Source organism: Lethenteron reissneri, chromosome 11 (assembly GCF_015708825.2).
Source record: "Lethenteron reissneri isolate LAM-NWPU_2019-01 chromosome 11, ASM1570882v1, whole genome shotgun sequence".
NCBI classification, from domain to species: Eukaryota; Metazoa; Chordata; class Hyperoartia; order Petromyzontiformes; family Petromyzontidae; genus Lethenteron; species Lethenteron reissneri.
The window spans coordinates 633451-651450 of NC_083789.1; the positions used below are offsets into that span (position 1 = coordinate 633451).

An 18000-nucleotide genomic window follows, 5' to 3' on the forward strand; every position below is an offset into this window, starting at 1 on the left:
ATCGCCCTCCCTCGTGGTCTTGCGATGCCACAATCCATCTCACTTCAACACGTGAACGGATGGCATCGCTCCTTCTCCAGCGTACATCCGCAGGTGTGTTTTCCACCTTTATCTTCCACTCCATTGTTAGTTTCGATGACCAGCCATCATCCCTTCTAACGATGAGCTCTGCCCAAGCCCATTTACTTCCCCGTTATGTCTCTGATTTGTATTTTCTCCCTGGTTCATGTGTTATGCTTTCTATTGCCCAGTGTTGCTCAATTCAAGGTCTATTTGTTGCACACAAAATCCCGTGATAGTTGTGGTGTCTACGGCCCGCAACATCCACACACATTTAATGTAGGGGTGGAGGTGGAGATGCAGCCGGCAGCCGGCAGTCGGCCAGGACATGCATATTGTTGACAATAGTAATACTGTATATGATGAATACTTGTTTATAAATAGCATATAAATGTCAAAGCAAATGTTTAGACAGGATGCCATTCCAACACCCCATACAGACCAGCCGCCACTGGGCGAGTGGTGTGGTGTCTGCAGGGTTGTTAAAGGGCAACGCGTGCTCAGAACCGATTACCGGTTAGAAGGTGCAAGCCCCGACAATGTCACGTTCGCGCCACTGCCGCAGCCTCCAATCGAGGACGCTCTCAGGCTTTAGTATTTGGTCGACTCTTTTGTAAGTACGATGTACGATGTACTTACAAAAAATATCACAGATTACCTGCTGAATCTCCTCACTGTTTCGAAGAACAAATGTGACCTAAGGTCTTCGCTCATTTACCAGATTCACATTCCTTATTGCCGTACAAATTCTGGAGGAAGGGCCTTTGCTATTGCTACCCCCAGGGTCTGGAATGCTATCGCCAATAAACTGCAACTTGGATCACTACCTGTGAGATCTTCACTCAAAACTGCTCTAGAGGAGTTGTCCACCCCGAGCTGCCACTGCTATTCAGAATGACGTGAAATCAAATGTATCGTTCCAGATGACCGCTGAAAAGTACGATCTTGAGTTTTCATTATAGTGTGCTGATCTTTAAAGGTGTATTGGAAATGTTTGATACTGCTACTGATACTCCTGCTGTTATGGAGTGACACATGCAGCCACCTATGGCTGCAAAGTTTGGTCGTACATGTTATGTATCTCGTTTATAGTTAAATTTGAATCACAGTTCCTATGATCACTGTTACATTGTGTTTATAGATTTATTTAGGTGATTTTGAAAACTTTTGGTTTAGCCATGTTTGTTTGTTGGTAGTACAGAGTTAGCCTGATAACTTTAATCTAAATTGTCTTATGGTTGTTATTGTTTGACTTGCAACCCACTGAAATTTTTGCACACAGCGTTGAAATGCGGTGTTTTTTTCTGGAAGACTGATATTTTTTCCTGGATGTTTCTGTTGCGTGTAGTCACTTTAAGACAGAGGTGTGGACTCGAGTCATGTGACTTGGACTCGAGTCAGACTCGAGTCATGAATTTGATGACTTCAGACTCGACTTGGACTTGCATAACAATGACTTTGTCCCACCTCTGCTTTAAGATGTTTCTTGTTCATGTTTTTGTTTGTTGCTGTTGCACCCGAGTCAAGAGCCGCATGGCTCACACTCACAGGGTTATCTATACAGTACTGTATATATTAAAAACTAGCTTTACTACCCAGCTTCGCCCGGGACTTTGATTCACCACGCCCGGCCGCCTTTGTCTCCCCAGTGGCATGTTCACACACCACACCAGTTATTCGTTTGAGGCTGAGTCGACCTAGGGGAGGCCCAGGACCGGTTCAAATAATCGTCACGGGTGGTGGCCGTGAGCGGGAATCCAACTCTGGTCGCCGGGTTCGTAGCGCAGCGCGCGAATCGCTGCGCAGTCGCTGCCCCCCCCACACACACAGGATAAAGACAAAGATCCCCCGTGTAGCCTGGGAGACTGTAGGGGGCAAGTGCTGTTAGCGAGCACCTATGAAGGCCGGCACAGCACACGAGGGGGTGGGTGGCCAGCACCACGCCCGGCCGCCTTTGTCTCCCCAGTGGCGATGTTCACACACCACAAGCAGTACGCGCGGGTTTCGCAGGCTTTCATTCGATAATTACCGGTAATGCAAAACACAACTCAAACAACCCTAGTTGGGAGTGTACTTCTCTGGCCTGTGTTGTGAATAAGGTTAATTGCTCTAAACGACTACGGTATACGTGGTCCTTGCTAAGGGCACAGTGCTAGTGACGAGTGAGGTTTGTGTTGGAGGCAACAGCAGGGGCCGTGGCGCTTGCGGGAGGAGGAGGAGGGGGAGACGCGGCTCTCACCGTAGGCGAAGTCAAAACTCCTGGCCGCTGCTGGGGGAGCTCGGACCGCCATGACCCCCCCGCTCCCCAGAGCCACGGGAAGTAGAGAGAGCAGGGGTAGAGTCACGGGGAGAGTCACGGGGACCAGGGGGGGAGCCACGGGGAGTGGGGGGAGAGTCACGGGGAGTGGGGGGAGAGTCACGAGGAGTAGAGAGTCACGGGGAGTAGAGAGAGAGTCACGGGGAGAGCCACGAGGAGTGGAGAGTCACGGGGAGAGTCGCAGGACGTCGCAATGTATCGCCTCCAACGCTCTGCGCGTCCGTCGCCAGGGTTACGCATCACGTGACGCCTGAGTCACGTGATGCGCATATTGCGCGACCGACGCTCGATTCGCATGGAGGGGGCGGGGTTGGGAAGGGGGCAGGTGGCGAGTGTCGTCTGGGGACATCACGTGGGGAGGGGGGGAGGGATCTGGAGGAGGGGGGATGAGGAGGGGGGATGAGGAGGGGGAGATGAGGAGGGGGGGAGGAGGAGGGGGGGAGGAGGAGGGGGGGAGGAGGAGGGGGGGAGGAGGAGGGGGGGATGAGGAGGGGGGGATGAGGAGGAGGGGGGGAGGAGGAGGAGGGGGGAGGAGGAGGAGGGGGGGAGGAGGAGGAGGGGGGGAGGAGGAGGGGGGGAGGAGGAGGGGGGGGAGGAGGAGGGGGGGAGGAGGAGGGGGGGGAGGAGGAGGGGGGGAGGGGAGGGGGGGAGGAGGATGGGGGGAGGAGGAGGGGGGGAGGAGGAGGGGGGGAGGAGGAGGGGGGGATGAGGAGGGGGGGATGAGGAGGGGGGGAGGAGGAGGGGGGGATGAGGAGGGGGGGAGGAGGAGGGGGGGATGAGGAGGGGGGGAGGAGGAGGAGGGGGGGAGGAGGAGGGGGGGAGGAGGAGGGGGGGAGGAGGAGGGGAGATGAGGAGGGGGGGAGGAGGAGGGGGGGAGGAGGAGGGGGGGAGGAGGAGATGAGGAGGGGGGAGGAGGAGGAGGGGGGGAGAGGAGGGGGGGAGGAGGAGGGGGGGAGGAGGAGGGGGGGAGGAGGAGGGGGGGAGGAGGAGGGGGGGGATGAGGAGGGGGGGATGAGGAGGGGGGGAGGAGGAGGGGGGGATGAGGAGGGGGGAGGAGGAGGGGGGGATGAGGAGGGGGGGAGGAGGAGGGGGGGAGGAGGAGGGGGGGAGGAGGAGGGGGGGGAGGAGGAGGGGGGGAGGGGGAGGGGGGGGATGAGGAGGAGGGGATGAGGAGGGGGGGATGAGGAGGGGGGGAGGAGGAGGAGGGGGGGAGGAGGAGGGGGAGATGAGAGAGAGGAAGGTGGAGAGTGAGGGAGGTCAGAGGGGCGGGGACGGTGCTGGGATGGGCGATCACCATCCACCAAGAGGCGTTAGAGGCTGTGGCTACCTGCTGCACAGAGGGCAGTGCAGAAACATCAACGTTGTACCGTACTTCTCAGCTCCCACGTCGATGCTTTACGATCACCGCTTTACCGACCTTCACTGCCCAGTGCTACCGCCCAGCGGTAGCGCGTTCGTTGATTGTTGCAGGTTTCACGGTTTGAATCCAGCGGCCGTCCTGATTAATACTGCGGGTCTATTAACTGTAAAACATGCCCAATGTCTGCTTCACAGTTGACGTTAAAGATCATAAATTTCGATTGAAAGCTTCTTTCGTGACTGCAGGGATTCATCTTCTTGGTTATTTCGGTAAAGTCACGTAGAAGGGAAGTAATAAAATAATAAAAATAAAACATAATAAAATTATTCTCATGACGTTTCGGCCACAACGCAAGTAGCCGTCCTCAGGTGAAAACCAGGTCTGTCGAGGCGACAGCGTCTGAATGAAACAGCACACGCGCTTGGAGCATGTATATAAGCTGGGTTGGAAGGGGGGAAGAAAGGGGGAGCCTTGAAAACAGAATATGCATATCAAGAGGAATTTAGCATATTTATGGGAATAGTACTATTTATGACGTAGAATTCTACGTCGTAAAAAAATATATATATTTGTTTACGACGTCGAATTGTAATGTATTACTTACTGTTAGTAACTCAGCTTATTGTAGAGTATATTTAGTATATTGATGATAATATGTAGTTTATACTTTAGTTGTTTACGTAGTGGTTTTAGTTACTGCAGCTACATACTATTAACACTCATTCCCTTCATTAATGCTACTCCTATCCCCTCTCTTTGATGCTGCTAATCCTGCATAATGCACGGGCATAAATGGTACTATTCCCATAAATATGCTAAATTCCTCTTGATATGCATATTCTGTTTTCAAGGCTCCCCCTTTCTTCCCCCCTTCCAACCCAGCTTATATACATGCTCCAAGCGCGTGTGCTGTTTCATTCAGACGCTGTCGCCTCGACAGACCTGGTTTTCACCTGAGAATGGCTACTTGCGTTGTGGCCGAAACGTCGTGAGAATAATTTTATTATGTTTTATTTTTATTATTTTATTACTTCCCTTCTACGTGACTTTACCGAAAGAACCAAGAAGTTAAGGATTATATGAAGTCATTCACAAAAGGTCACTGTGCCGGTGACATGACGCATGTATATAACGTAAAAAAAAATATTTTTACCAAGTAAGGCCGATTGAGCAATAAAACTCTGTTTCATAAGCGACCTGGCCACAACGGATTGCTGAATTAGGTGGATTATCATGTTCAAATTTATAGCAACGAAATACTCAAAACGCATGTTTTTAAATGTGAAGGGAAAAAACGGAGGACCCAGAGAAAAATCCATGCGACCACATGGAGGACATGCAAACTCCAAACATAGGGGCGTCAAGGTCGGGATCGACCTCCTGTATACCAGGCAAGGTAGTTAACATCTCGCCACCGTGGCACCCCCTTATTACACAATTGGAATATACAGTACATAGCAATCATCACCCACAAATGCGAAAACTTGGCAGGACCCTCTTGAAAGTCATGCGTTTTCCTGGGTAAACAAGCAGAATGACCGGCACGGAATGGGGAGACCTTCATCCACGAGTGGATTGGCACAAGGATTGTACTTGTTCATTACCACCATCTATCATTGCTGATTAACAGCATCACTCAACATCCTCATTACCATAATCTCAGTTTCAGGGCTGCAAATGGATGTTGATAATTATATTCCAGTACACACCACATGCTGCATGTACGAGACAGAACAGCAGAGAGGTTGCCGCCCACTCAGTGTGGCAGTGTTGAGTACTAAAGCATGCACCGGTGTTCGTTATGTACCATACGTCATGTACTATACGTCATGTACTATACGTCACCTCCTCCCATACCTCAAAAGGAGAATTGACCAAACACCCCACGCAGGACCCTCCCTCAATGTCTTGAGACTGGATAAATCATTTTTATTAAACATCACAACTGTTATCATCAATATAACATCACCATAAATAATTTGCAAGATTGTGTTACATTCCTCAATGCAGCAGTGGGATCTGTAATCGAGTCCATCATGAGCAATCACTGGAGATGCCGATTAAATCCCTAGTCTCAGTTACAAATTGATGGCCTTCTTGCTGAAGCAAGCAGCCTCCCACAGCTCGCGAGCCGCCACCACCACCACCGCGCCGGTCCCGACCTCGCGCTGGGGGGCTGGGCCGCACTCCTGAGGGGGCGGCGGAGCTGCACACGCGGGGGGGGGGGCATGACAAACAATGGCGAACAGGTGTACGGTGCTCATGAATATGCTGTGGCTTGGCAATTGCCACGATGTGTGTAGGATGTCAAGCGCGTGGCAACAGTGCTGTGGCAGCTGTGCTCCAGCAGGTACCATTGTGGTGAGGTGCGCTGCGATGAGTCATCAGTACAGGTCGTGGCGTCTGTGCTCATGCACAGGCATGGATGTCCGCACGTTCCGCACGAGGCCTGTGTCCACCTCTGCCAGCGCCAAGGAGTTGCCGTGGCCGCATTGTGCCACCACGCAGCCCCACGGGTCAACCACGATGCCGTGGCCGAACGACACCCGTGGAGCGGGCGCACTGTCGCGGGGAGCGCCGTGGCGCCCGGCTTGGGCAGCGGCCACGACATAGCACTGGGTCTCAATGGCACGGGCTCGCAGGAGTGGCTGGGCACGTGCAGAAACATGGATGGGGACATCGGTACAGAGACGTGAACATTCCCGAGTGAAAACGCTTGACATGAACATTTGCCAAGGTGTTGCTCACCCACTGTTGGTGAATGTCCACTCCTCTTGGTGTGCCACATCGTTTGTGACCATTCACTCGGTCTCTCAATACTGGACCCTGGTGTTCAGGGTTTCTGTGGCTCCAATGTGCAGATTTGGGCCTGGTTTTTTGGTCTTTTTTTTGGTTTTTAATTTCATGACTGTTTTGGCTCAACATTTTGTTTAATAATCTTCATTATGACAGTGAATGATTGTTCCAAATACTTAAGGTATTTTCTTATTTTTTACGATAACTTGTAATAGTATGAAGGTGCCCAACAAGGTGCTGGACGTTAAAGATGTTATTCAAACAAGGTAGCCCATTGCGTGCCAACATTACGGTCCAAATGTGAATATTATTCTGAAATTACTTAGATGGGAAACATACCAATTGTTACCCTCGACTGCGAAAACTTAGAGGGCCCTCCTGAAAAAGAGACTTGGGACTCAGTGAGGCTTTTCTGGGTAAACAAGAGCAATAATAACAATAATCAAATGTCGTGTAGTACAGGCGACCCCCGCACCTCGGACCTAATTGGTTCCTGGACGAAGGTTGCAATTTGAGCCGTCGTAAGTGGAACCCTCACCTCTCATGGGTGCAATGTTATACATTGGGGTTCCCCCCTTCCTGGAAACCCATTACATACCATAAAAATACCAAAATACATTTATATAACCCGAACAAACATTTATTGTAACTTAACATAACTTTTATTAACATTTATTCAGTAAAAACAAACAGGTGCATCATGTTTCCACTTCTCAGACAGTGAAAGGTGAACATTCTATAAAACTTTTATAAAATTAACAAAAAAATTAAGAGCGTTGCGAAAGAGATGCGTTCGCTCTAGGCGGAGCTGCAGACTGTCGGGCTATACTGTACGGCTATACGGTACATACGCATACGGCGGAAGAGCAAAGCAGCGGAATCAGGCGACGAGTCTGCGCATACCATGCGCAGACTCGTCGCCTGATGGTGCATGAAATGCGCAGAATCGTCACCAATCGGCAGCAGTCGTTAGGCGGTCGTAGATACGAGTTTTGGTCGTTATGGTGGGGGTCTTACTATAAGGTGGTAAAAGCGGGGGGTCACAAGTCTAGCTGTCGTAAGTCAGGGGTCACCTGTATGAATATGTAGCAACGTTAACATCAACAATAGGCCAGGTGACTCATAATTCCAAGGTTGCAAGTTCAAATCCTGGTTGGGGGTTGACTCAGCCAATTACCATACTAGGGTCAATAAAACTACTACCAATGTGGATAAGTCAACAGTGGTTGTTATATGGATAGACTTGCCCCCGCCATATGAATGTGGACATGTCACCAAGTGGTTCAGGGCTGTAAACAACAAATGACACCGCCTCAATGCTCGCTTCAGCAGGAAATCACCTTGAAGACATCATATTTATCATCCATGATCTATTCACATCTCTCAGTCTTGCAATGTAATTAGCTAGCTCGTGCACAAGGGTATGATTTCATTGCTCCATCTCCGCAATAGGCATCCCGTGGCATGCCCCCTCCATTGGCTACTGCTTCTTCATTCATCAGAATTCATTCTACCCAAGCCCAGTTACGTTTCGTAAGTCAGCAAGATGCCTTTGCCTTGTCTTTGTTCTGGATCATATATATATGTTAGGAAAATCAAATAACCCCATGAGTGAGCACTCACCTCCCAGTGTGCCATACCCGTGGTGAGAGTGAAGGCGGACGGGTAGGTCAGCACTTCGGCTCCGCTCTGCCTCAGTCGCTGGGAGAACTCGGGGAACCGAACGTCATAGCAGATCCCCAGCCCGACCTGCACGTACCGCGCAGCGGGCAAGACACATTCCTCATCTCAGAAGAGTTCGGTTTGTTACCACGGTGACAGCTGCAGATGTGGGTGAGGTGTAGTTACCATGCCGATGGGTGTAGCTGTTGGTGGGGCGATGCAGGGTCCGGGCAGCGTGTAGTCACTTTCCTTTAGTCGCACAACCCCAGGGAGGTCCACGTCAAACAGGTGCGTCTTCCGGTACACGGCCCGCACCTCTCCTGAACAGCAGGCACCGTCCAATAATAATTCCAAATATATTTTGAGGTTTACGTGTCTTTATTTCGAGTGAAAGACAGCTTTTTTGCATGATACGAACCTTGATTATGTTTGTACATGTTTTTTTGTAATGTGCTTGTTTTTCTCTATTCTGTAATTTGTATTTTTAATTTGTTAGAATGTATTAGTTTGGCTGGCTGAACATTTGGAATTAATCCTAAAAACAGGATTACAAGTCTAACCCTCCATCCCGAAACAAGAACTGTTGATCCCTAAATTTTGACTTAAAACTTTCGTGACTCCAGGAATTAATATTCTTTGGTTCTTTCGGTAAAGTCACGTAGATAGAAATAATAATAAAAATAAAAAGAATAAAAATATCACGACGTTTCTTGTCAATCAACCTCCACCGTCAGCAGTATGGTGTGTGGAGCGGGGTGCAGTGATTTCCTGGCAGCCCTTTGCTGCATTGGCATTGCTGCTGCATTGGTATTGTTGCTGCATTGGCATTGCTGCCCCGCCCATGCTGCTGGAGCTGCTGATACACTTGGGCTACGTCCATCTCCAAACCTTAAAAACTATTTGCGTTTAGAGGCTAACCCCTTTTCCTAACGACGACCGCTTGTGTTGCGATCGAAACGTCCTGGTATTTTTATTCACTTTATTATAATTTTTATAATGTTTCTATCTACGTGACTTTACCGAATAAACCAAGGAATATGTTGATCCCTACCCAACATTAAACCTCCACCACACCCGGTATTCCTACATATCACCGAAACATCACCACGTAACACCTCTCGCCATACACAATCACCTCCACCCCTAACCAACAGCCCACCAAAAACACCCTACACAACGCCCATCTGTTACTAAAGTTATTTCCTGCTCAAATAAAGATTGAGGCAGTGATCATATCCCATTTACAACCCTTAGCCAGTGGTTGAAAATCCAGATTCCTGTGGGGTGGGCAAGTCTATCCATGGACAACCACTGTTGCCTTCCCCACAAAGTGATACTCATTTTATAGATCCCAGAGGAAAGCAAGTTTTAAAGTTGCAAGCTTCCAATTGTGAGCCGCTCACTCTACCGCTGAGCCACCTTGCTGCTTACTAAACAATAATCTAACATCACCAGGCTCTGACAACAACGTTAATGGAAGTGTCACTTCACCATGCTCGTCGAGCAGGAGGTGTGAGTTGTAAACGCGACCATCCTCGCTCCACGTGGGGCCCCGCTCATGCACACCCACAGACAGCCACACGCCATGCCGCCTGTAATACAACACACACCCCATGATACAATACAACACCTACACACTCATAGACAGCCACACCCCGTGCTGTCTGTAACACATCATACGAGGCCACGTGAAGTGTGGAAGGCTCTCGGACCCAGATATTAGCTGCTTGGCAATATGCTAATTGTTCCGAGCATCGCTCTTCTACCCTCCGTTGTTTCTGGAGGGTGACTGCCTCCAACTGCCATGAAGCATCCTTCACGGGCCTCTTCCAAACGGTTAGGGGACGCTGGTACCAGTCGTCCACAAATCAACTCAGCTTCAAATCCTCCTGTACCAAATCAGCCCATCTCTTCTCCAGCCCGTGATACGCCTGTATAGCCCCATCTATTCAGCCAAATAGAAACTGCTTGTGCATCTGATGGTTGGGCATGCGGGATACATGACCCAGCTAACGTAGCTCACCTGTCGGAGGAGCTCACTGATGAGAATGTTTCCAGATGTTTTTAAGGCTCCGTGAGCTCCTCTCACAATCCACTCAGACATCTCATTTTAAAACACAGTTGCTGAGCACAAGCCCAAAGGCCAAAAACATCATGCAATAAAAAAGAATAATCACTATCTAAGTTGCAAAATATATATTTTGCAAGGTAAGACGAACATGGAAAAATAGACGATGGGAGGAAATTCTATTGCGCAGCAGTGAAAGGGAAGAAGTATAAAGAGAAGTGTTGTGACCTACAGTCGGAATTAATGAGTTAAGTTGACAGGAAGAGTATTGTTATAGTGATAGAAGTGTGATGAGGGGGTGATTGACCGACGAGGTGAAAGAATGGAGTGAATTGGTGGGTGCTGGATTATCAATCACTCCGACTGCAATGAAGTAGGAACTGGGTGCTCCACCCCAGATATGACAATGGGAATTCAACTTGGTTACATGTATGCTTTGTAAATCAGTAATAATTATTGAACATGTTAAGTAGTGTAGTAGCCAAAGGACATCCCTCTTGCACCCAAGGGAATGGCTCAGACTTCTGTACACACACCTGTATCTGGCGCTGCCGATTATGAAGCTCCTTGCTGATCGTCAGGAAAGGGTCGGAAACCCCAAACACCCCAAGATCATAATGCAACACCAGTCACACACACCGTGGTACCTGTAATGCCAATACCTGCCATTTGCCACTAAGTGACGGTGACGTCACCATGGCGCCTGTGCCAGGCCAGGTGCACTTTGAGGCCACGTAAAGTATCAAAGGCTTGCTGACAGGTCATGGGACAGACCCAGGTGCCAAGGGTTGACTGAGATGACTAGAATATGCACCAGCTGTACCTCTTACTGAGCCAACTTGAATCATTTTATCCACCCGGCACTCCTCTCGTTGTTGTGAGCGTTGCTCCTCTGCCCTCCATTGTTCTTGGAGGGCGACTGTCTCCAACTGCCCAGCAGTGTCCTTCATGAGCCAGCCTCCACCATAAAGGCCGATCTTGACACCGCTGGTACCAGTCTTCGGCGAGTCCACTAAGCTCCACATCAGACCGCACAGCCATCAGTCCATCTCTTCTCCAGCCTGTGTCGTGCCCGTTCAGCCCCCTCTATCCGGCCAAAATGAAGCTGCTTGGGCAGGTGGTGATTGAGCATGCGGTTTACATGACCCTGCCAACCAAGTATTGCCTGTTGGAGGAGCTCACTGATGGGAATGTGTTCAGATCTTTCAAGGATTTGTGAGCTCACACAATCCATCCTGGTTAAACCCAGGATAGATTGTAGGCAGGCCAGCCTGAATGTTTCTAACCGGCGCAGATGATCCATTAGAGGGTCCACGATTCACAAGCTTAGAGAAGGGAGGTCATGACTGTGGCCAAGAAGACCTGATTCTTCGTGTGGAGCGACCGACCAGGTAGCTTCCATACAGCATTACGCAGCCGATGAAAAGATAATTCCGCACAATGGCGGAGCCAGGATTTTCAGGTAGGGGGGCAACTCCTCCAGCAATGAAAAATGATAGTTTTTAGTAAGTAAGGACTTGTCCCTTGCATTTTATTCGACGCGTGTGTAGCAATGGCGCTGCCATCGATCGAGGGTCGAATTCGAACCGTGTGTGATCGGCATCGCGCTCGCTGAAGGTATGCCTTCAGGGAAGTCGTGTACTGTATACGCAACTGCGCACAATTCTGTGAGTCACTTATAACTGCTTTGCCGTTACTTATTGCCAATTATGGACTCAGACTATTGTCCTATCATCTCATAGTCCCTGGCATGTAATAATGTTACACAGTCATAGTGGGGGTCGCAAAATGCCGATTTATTACTAATAAACCCCAATGATCTGATCGAAATTAGGGATTTCGATCGGATCATTGGGGGGGCACATGCCACCCCCCCCCCCTCCACTGGCTCCGCCAGTGATTCCACACGACTGATTCTGAGTGAAACCTCTTCTGTCAAAAAGAGCTAGTCATAAGCACACTGCCCAGGTATGTTACCTGTAATACAACACTCAACACCCACACATCATGCTGCCTGTACAACACACCCAGATAGCCAAACCCTGTGCAGGGCCGGGTTTGGGGCTGTACCTAGCCATGTCTCTGAAGGCCTGCACGATGGGTCCGTCCAGACTCTGAGTGAGTCCTGAAGCTTGTGATCCACTCCCACAGAGGAAGTCGCTCGCCTCGGGAAGAAACACGGCACGTGCGCCTCTCACAGATGCGCGACAAACCTGCGCTCACACACACGCACATCAACACATCCCCTCTCCGACCATTACTCGATTTCTGGCCATCACCTTATCCGATTTCACTCGCCACACTCCTCCATGTCATCAGTAAATATGAAATAGCTCAAACCTTCTCCATCTATATTCATGCATGTATTAATCTACTCCCATGTTCCGAAATGTTATGCTTCTATGAATAGACTCGGGGAACAGTATCTCTTCGTCCGACTCCTCTTCTATGCCCCATGCTGTTACTTGCGTCGTGATCCCAGTATAACATGGAAGCGTTTTTGAGTATTGATCTCACATCCTGTTGCTTTTTGATTTTTATACTGTATTATATCCAATGCATTGTAAACCATTTTGTAGAGTCGAATTCTGCAGAAATAATCGTGACGGTTAGTATGCACAATGTCAAACTTATTTTGCATCGTACGTAGCCAACCGTACTAATCGGAGGTGTGGAGGAAGAACTAAACACAACAGTAATCTTGTGATAATGGTCTTGACGGTAATAATGGTCTTGTTCAAGGGATAAAGTTGATTGCAATATTGCGAACATCGTTCATGGTACTGATGGTGTTAATGGTCATGGCACCGTAACCATGATGGAGGTTGATTAATTAATTATTAAGCAAGAAAGCCTCACCGAGTCAGACGATATCAGAAGGGTCTTGCCAAGTATTCGCTGCTACGAGTTATGTAGAGGTGTTTTTTCAGCCTTGAGATGTTTTGGCAAATACTTGTTCCATCATATACCCTTTCTAGCTTTACTACTACCCAGCTTGGCCCGAGACTTGGATTCTTGGCTTGGATTAATACACGGCCTACGCGGAGGGTGGGGGGGGGGGGTGACGTCAGCAGGCACACTGCGTGAGGCTGCCGCATGCGGGTGACGTCACAGATGTGACAGATGTGACGTCACCACTAACTTGCCGTGTGAAATATATCCATTAATGCGAGCCCCGCTCCCCAAAATACAAGTCTATTTTAATACTTTTTGCATTGTGTAGTCTGGAAGCTACCCACATGCAATTTTTCAAGTTTGTTGTATGTTGGGAAGTATCTTAAACATTTCCAACAGACACATTCACGAATTTCCCATTTATATTTATAGATTTTAGCTGCGGGAGGAAACTGGAGCACTCGGGAGAACCCCCATCCAGAGCAGGGGGAGACGACCACGCGAGCTCCACGCAGACAGGCGCCCGGGTGGGCAATCAAACCCAGGACGCCTTCAGCCCTTCCCTGCTGAGGCCCCTCGGCCGCCCGCGGTGGTGCAGAGGTCGTGGCGTCGTCTCTCACCAGAGCCTCGCACGCTCTCACGTTCTTGTCCACATCGTCCGTGCTGGTCAGCTGACACACAGCCACGAGTGGGGGTCCTCCTTCAGGGGTTCCGTCTGGGGTCCCCTTGACGGGAGAGGCCTTCTCCATATCCATGTTGCCTCCCTTCGGGTTGCTCCTACACGTACGGCGCGAAAGAAGTTCAACAAACTTACACGACGGGGGGAGGCAATGAGCGATTAAGGAATGGAGAGGGAATAGAAATCAGCAGAGACCGAGTGGTGGGCGAGGTGGCGAGGCGAGCTTCGATGTGTAAGCGAGTCGCCTCGCGAGTCTAACTTGACTGCCTGCCCTCTGCACTCGCCTGGGAGCTGTGTGAGCGCCTCTCCTCCCTCCCCCGGGGGCCCCGGGGTTCAGCAGAGCCACGGTCTGGGCCCAGAGGCGTGGGGGGTCAGGGCCACCGCAACGGCGCGGGTCCCAAAAGCGAATGGCAACTAAACTCGCTTGACGATGCCACCGATGTTGGCCAAACATCCCCAGTGCAGCACCCTCCTGAAAAGAGCCCTTTGACTTGGTGCAGCCCTCTTGGGTAGAAAGGCACGTACAGCACGACGTGTTACTCCGGCTTCAGGGGCTCTGCCGAGTCGGTGTGTGGGTGACGCTGCGGGTTCAAGTTCAAGTTCAAGTATTAGGTGTAGCCCTGTGAGCCATTCGGCTCTTGAATCGGGTGTAACCGCAACAAACAAAAACATGAACAAGAAATTTCTGTGCCCGTCTCACCGAGTCAGCGTCGCGCCGACTTCCCGACGCGTCACGTGACGTCGTAAAACAAGGGCGGGGATGGGGAGAGTGGGCGTGGTGGTGGAGGGAGTGGGTGGTGGTGAGTGGTGGAGGGAGTGGGTGGTGGTGAGTGGTGGAGGGAGTGGGTGGAGGTGAGTGGTGGAGGGAGTGGGTGGTGGTGGTGAGTGGTGGAGGGAGTGGGTGGTGGTGAGTGGGTGGAGGTGAGTGGTGGAGGGAGTGGGTGGTGGTGAGTGGTGGAGGGAGTGGGTGGTGGTGAGTGGTGGAGGGAGTGGGTGGTGGTGAGTGGTGGAGGGAGTGGGTGGTGGTGAGTGGTGGAGGGAGTGGGTGGTGGTGAGTGGAAGTGAGTGGTGGGAGTGGGTGGTGGTGAGTGGGTGGAGGTGAGTGGTGGAGGGAGTGGGTGGTGGTGAGTGGTGGAGGGAGTGGGTGGTGGTGAGTGGTGGAGGGAGTGGGTGGTGGTGAGTGGTGGAGGGAGTGGGTGGTGGTGAGTGGTGGAGGGAGTGGGTGGTGGTGAGTGGTGGAGGGAGTGGGGTGGTGGTGAGTGGTGGAGGTGAGTGGGTGGTGGTGAGTGGAGGTGAGTGGTGGAGGGAGTGGGTGGTGGTGAGTGGTGGAGGGAGTGGGTGGTGGTGAGTGGAGGTGAGTGGTGGAGGGAGTGGGTGGTGGTGAGTGGTGGAGGGAGTGGGTGGTGGTGAGTGGGCGTGGTGGTGGAGGGAGTGGGTGGTGGTGAGTGGTGGAGGGAGTGGATGGTGGTGAGTGGAGGTGAGTGGTGGAGGGAGTGGGTGGTGGTGAGTGGTGGAGGGAGTGGGTGGTGGTGAGTGGTGGAGGGAGTGGATGATGAGTGGAGGTGAGTGGTGGAGGGAGTGGGTGGTGGTGAGTGGTGGAGGGAGTGGGTGGTGGTGAGTGGTGGAGGGAGTGGGTGGTGGTGAGTGGGCGTGGAGGTGGAGGGAGGGGGTGGGGGTGAGAGGTGGAGGGAGTGGATGGTGGTGAGTGGAGGTGAGTGGTGGAGGGAGTGGGTGGTGGTGAGTGGTGGAGGGAGTGGGTGGTGGTGAGTGGAGGTGAGTGGTGGAGGGAGTGGGTGGTGGTGAGTGGTGGAGGGAGTGGGTGGTGGTGAGTGGGCGTGGTGGTGGAGGGAGTGGGTGGTGGTGAGTGGTGGAGGGAGTGGGTGGTGGTGAGTGGAGGTGAGTGGTGGAGGGAGTGGGTGGTGGTGAGTGGTGGAGGGAGTGGGTGGTGGTGAGTGGAGGTGAGTGGTGGAGGGAGTGGGTGGTGGTGAGTGGTGGAGGGAGTGGGTGGTGGTGAGTGGAGGTGAGTGGTGGAGGGAGTGGGTGGTGGTGGAGGTGAGTGGTGGAGGGAGTGGGTGGTGGTGGAGGTGAGTGGTGGAGGTGAGTGGTGGGAGTGGGTGGTGGTGAGTGGTGGAGGGAGTGGGTGGTGGTGAGTGGAAGTGAGTGGTGGGAGTGGGTGGTGGTGGAGGGAGTGGGTGGTGGTGAGTGGTGGAGGGAGTGGGTGGTGGTGAGTGGAGGTGGTGTGGAGGGAGTGGGTGGAGGTGAGTGGTGGAGGGAGTGGGTGGAGGTGAGTGGTGGAGGGAATGGGTGGAGGTGAGTGGTGGAGGGAGTGGGTGGTGGAGGGAGTGGGTGGAGGTGAGTGGTGGAGGGAGTGGGTGGTGGTGGTGAGTGGTGGAGGGAGTGGGTGGTGGTGAGTGGAGGTGAGTGGTGGGAGTGGATGGTGGTGGAGGTGAGTGGTGTAGGGAGTGGGTGGTGGTGGTGAGTGGTGGAGGGAGTGGGTGGAGGTGAGTGGTGGAGGGAGTGGGTGGTGGTGGAGGTGAGTGGAGGAGGGGGGTGAGGCTAAGTGGTGGTGGAAGAGGGCCGGAGGGGGCGATGGGGAGATGCGTGACAAGGAGCCACGTGCTGTGCATCCACTCTGCTGTGGACCCAGCAGCGATCATGGCAATGTCTACGCGAGGCAGCCGCACACACACAGGGCGCAGGCTTTTACAAACACACGAGAGACCAGCCGGCACAGTGATCACCGCACTCACTCCAATCCCTGCTACGGGCAGCGCGTCGAGACGAGCTTGCTAACACCCATGCCTCATGGCAATGCGCCTCGTAGCAAAGCGCCTCTTTGCTTGGTTGAGTACTCGGGCGCCTTTCTGTTTATTAGAGTTTGTATATTCTCCGCCTATTGTGGTACTTTCTCTGAGTTCTTGGGAGATACCTGGTATTGGCCAAACATCCCAATGCTGAAGAATAATCTGCTCCTTACTTGGGTTTACACAGCACCATCGCCCCTCCCGGTGGGGCGGCGGTGACGAGGCACGCCGCCAGCACTGGAGGCGGTTTGGCCGATCGCTCGAATGCTGCGAAACTCCCTCCCCGTGGGCGTCGAGGTGCACTAACCGTGGCTTATCCCGAGACGGCGGTACATCAAGGCACGGACTAATAGAATATCACATCACTTGTGTGGATTGCTGTTGCCCCCTCGCACGCGTGGGTGCTCTCCCCGGGTGCTCCCGTTTCCTCCCACGTGTGATACAACACGAAAACATCAACCATAGAAGATTGCAAAGCTTGGGAAATTGTCGGCTCCGGCTTGCCACCTTCCAGTCGTCTGCTTTGCCAGCGACTTCGAGACGCAATTTGTATGAACGCTGTTACAAAAAAACGGAACATTGCGTTAACTCAGCAAGACCCTCCGGTAAGGGGCCGTCCATAAACAACGTCACGCGATTTTGGACGATTTTTGACCCTCCCCCCCCTCGTCTAACGGCGTAACAAAGTCAGACCCCCCCCCTCAAATATGACGTCACAAAGCTCTCCCCCCCCCCAAATTTTTTTTTATCATGCTTCAAATGGAAACTATTGTCATTGTAGTGCGTATTTAATGTGGCGCTGCACTCTGATGTAGGAGAAAATATTATTAAGTAGAACGTGTTGTCTATATTTAAAGTTGCGCATTTTGATGTGACGTCACATTTCTCACCCCCCCCCCTAGGTGCGTGACGTCATTTATGGACGGCCCCTAAGTTGAGGTTGAGTGAGGCTTTCCTGGGTAAACACGCGTCATGCAGTCGTCTTCCCTCGTTCGTCACGAACTTGCTATCCACGATTTTGACTGTGTCGCATCTGGAACTGCATCGAATGAAAGTGATGAGAATGTTATGCAATAAAGTGACGAGAATGGAACGAGAGATAAATTGATGAGATAAAGGTGTTTTGGTAATGGTCATGTATTGAATAGCTTATTTATATATTTAAGATAATTAAAATGTTTGTACGGACCAATATCATTATCCGCGAAATTTGATATTCACGAGCATCTCCTGAACGTATCCCTCGCGAATAAGAAGGGGACGTTGTCAACCTCCCTTTCACCTTGACGTGGAATGCTTACAATCATTCAAACGCAAAATGACGAAACCCCACCGCAACAGCAGAATGTGCGCAGGCTG

The 18000-nt window shown here is 51.6% G+C and overlaps 2 protein-coding genes across 3 annotated transcripts in view; both read right to left on the reverse strand.

Moving 5' to 3' along the window:
- The window catches only part of CFAP91 (cilia and flagella associated protein 91), a 32799-nt gene extending 30202 nt beyond the window's left edge, over positions 1-2597 (reverse strand). For both annotated transcript variants that reach the window (XM_061549681.1, XM_061549680.1), the window contains exon 1: positions 2300-2597. In XM_061549681.1, the coding sequence (XP_061405665.1) occupies positions 2300-2351 (52 nt within the window). In that variant the 5' untranslated portion in view covers positions 2352-2597. The remainder of the gene's footprint in view (positions 1-2299) is intronic.
- Positions 2598-5649: 3052 nt separating this feature from the next.
- On the reverse strand, positions 5650-14579 carry NIT1 (nitrilase 1). Its single transcript, XM_061549683.1, has 8 exons — positions 14538-14579; positions 13779-13935; positions 12334-12476; positions 9687-9787; positions 8382-8515; positions 8157-8282; positions 6092-6385; positions 5650-5943 (listed from the first exon to the last, which is right to left on the reverse strand). The coding sequence occupies exons 2-7, from the start codon at positions 13911-13913 to the stop codon at positions 6122-6124; spliced, it is 903 nt and encodes a 300-aa protein (XP_061405667.1). The 5' UTR covers positions 13914-13935; positions 14538-14579; the 3' UTR covers positions 5650-5943; positions 6092-6121.
- Positions 14580-18000: the final 3421 nt, after the last annotated feature.

Coding starts and splice junctions, on each gene's coding strand:
- NIT1 (XM_061549683.1), bottom strand. CDS start 13,913: ATGGATATGGAGAAGGCCTCTCCCGTCAAGGGGACCCCAGACGGAACC. Junction 8,516..9,686: donor CCTCCTGCTCGACGAGCATG/GTGAAGTGACAC, acceptor CCTGCTGTTCAG/GAGAGGTGCGGGCCGTGTAC. Junction 8,283..8,381: donor CAGCTACACCCATCGGCATG/GTAACTACACCT, acceptor CGGTACGTGCAG/GTCGGGCTGGGGATCTGCTA.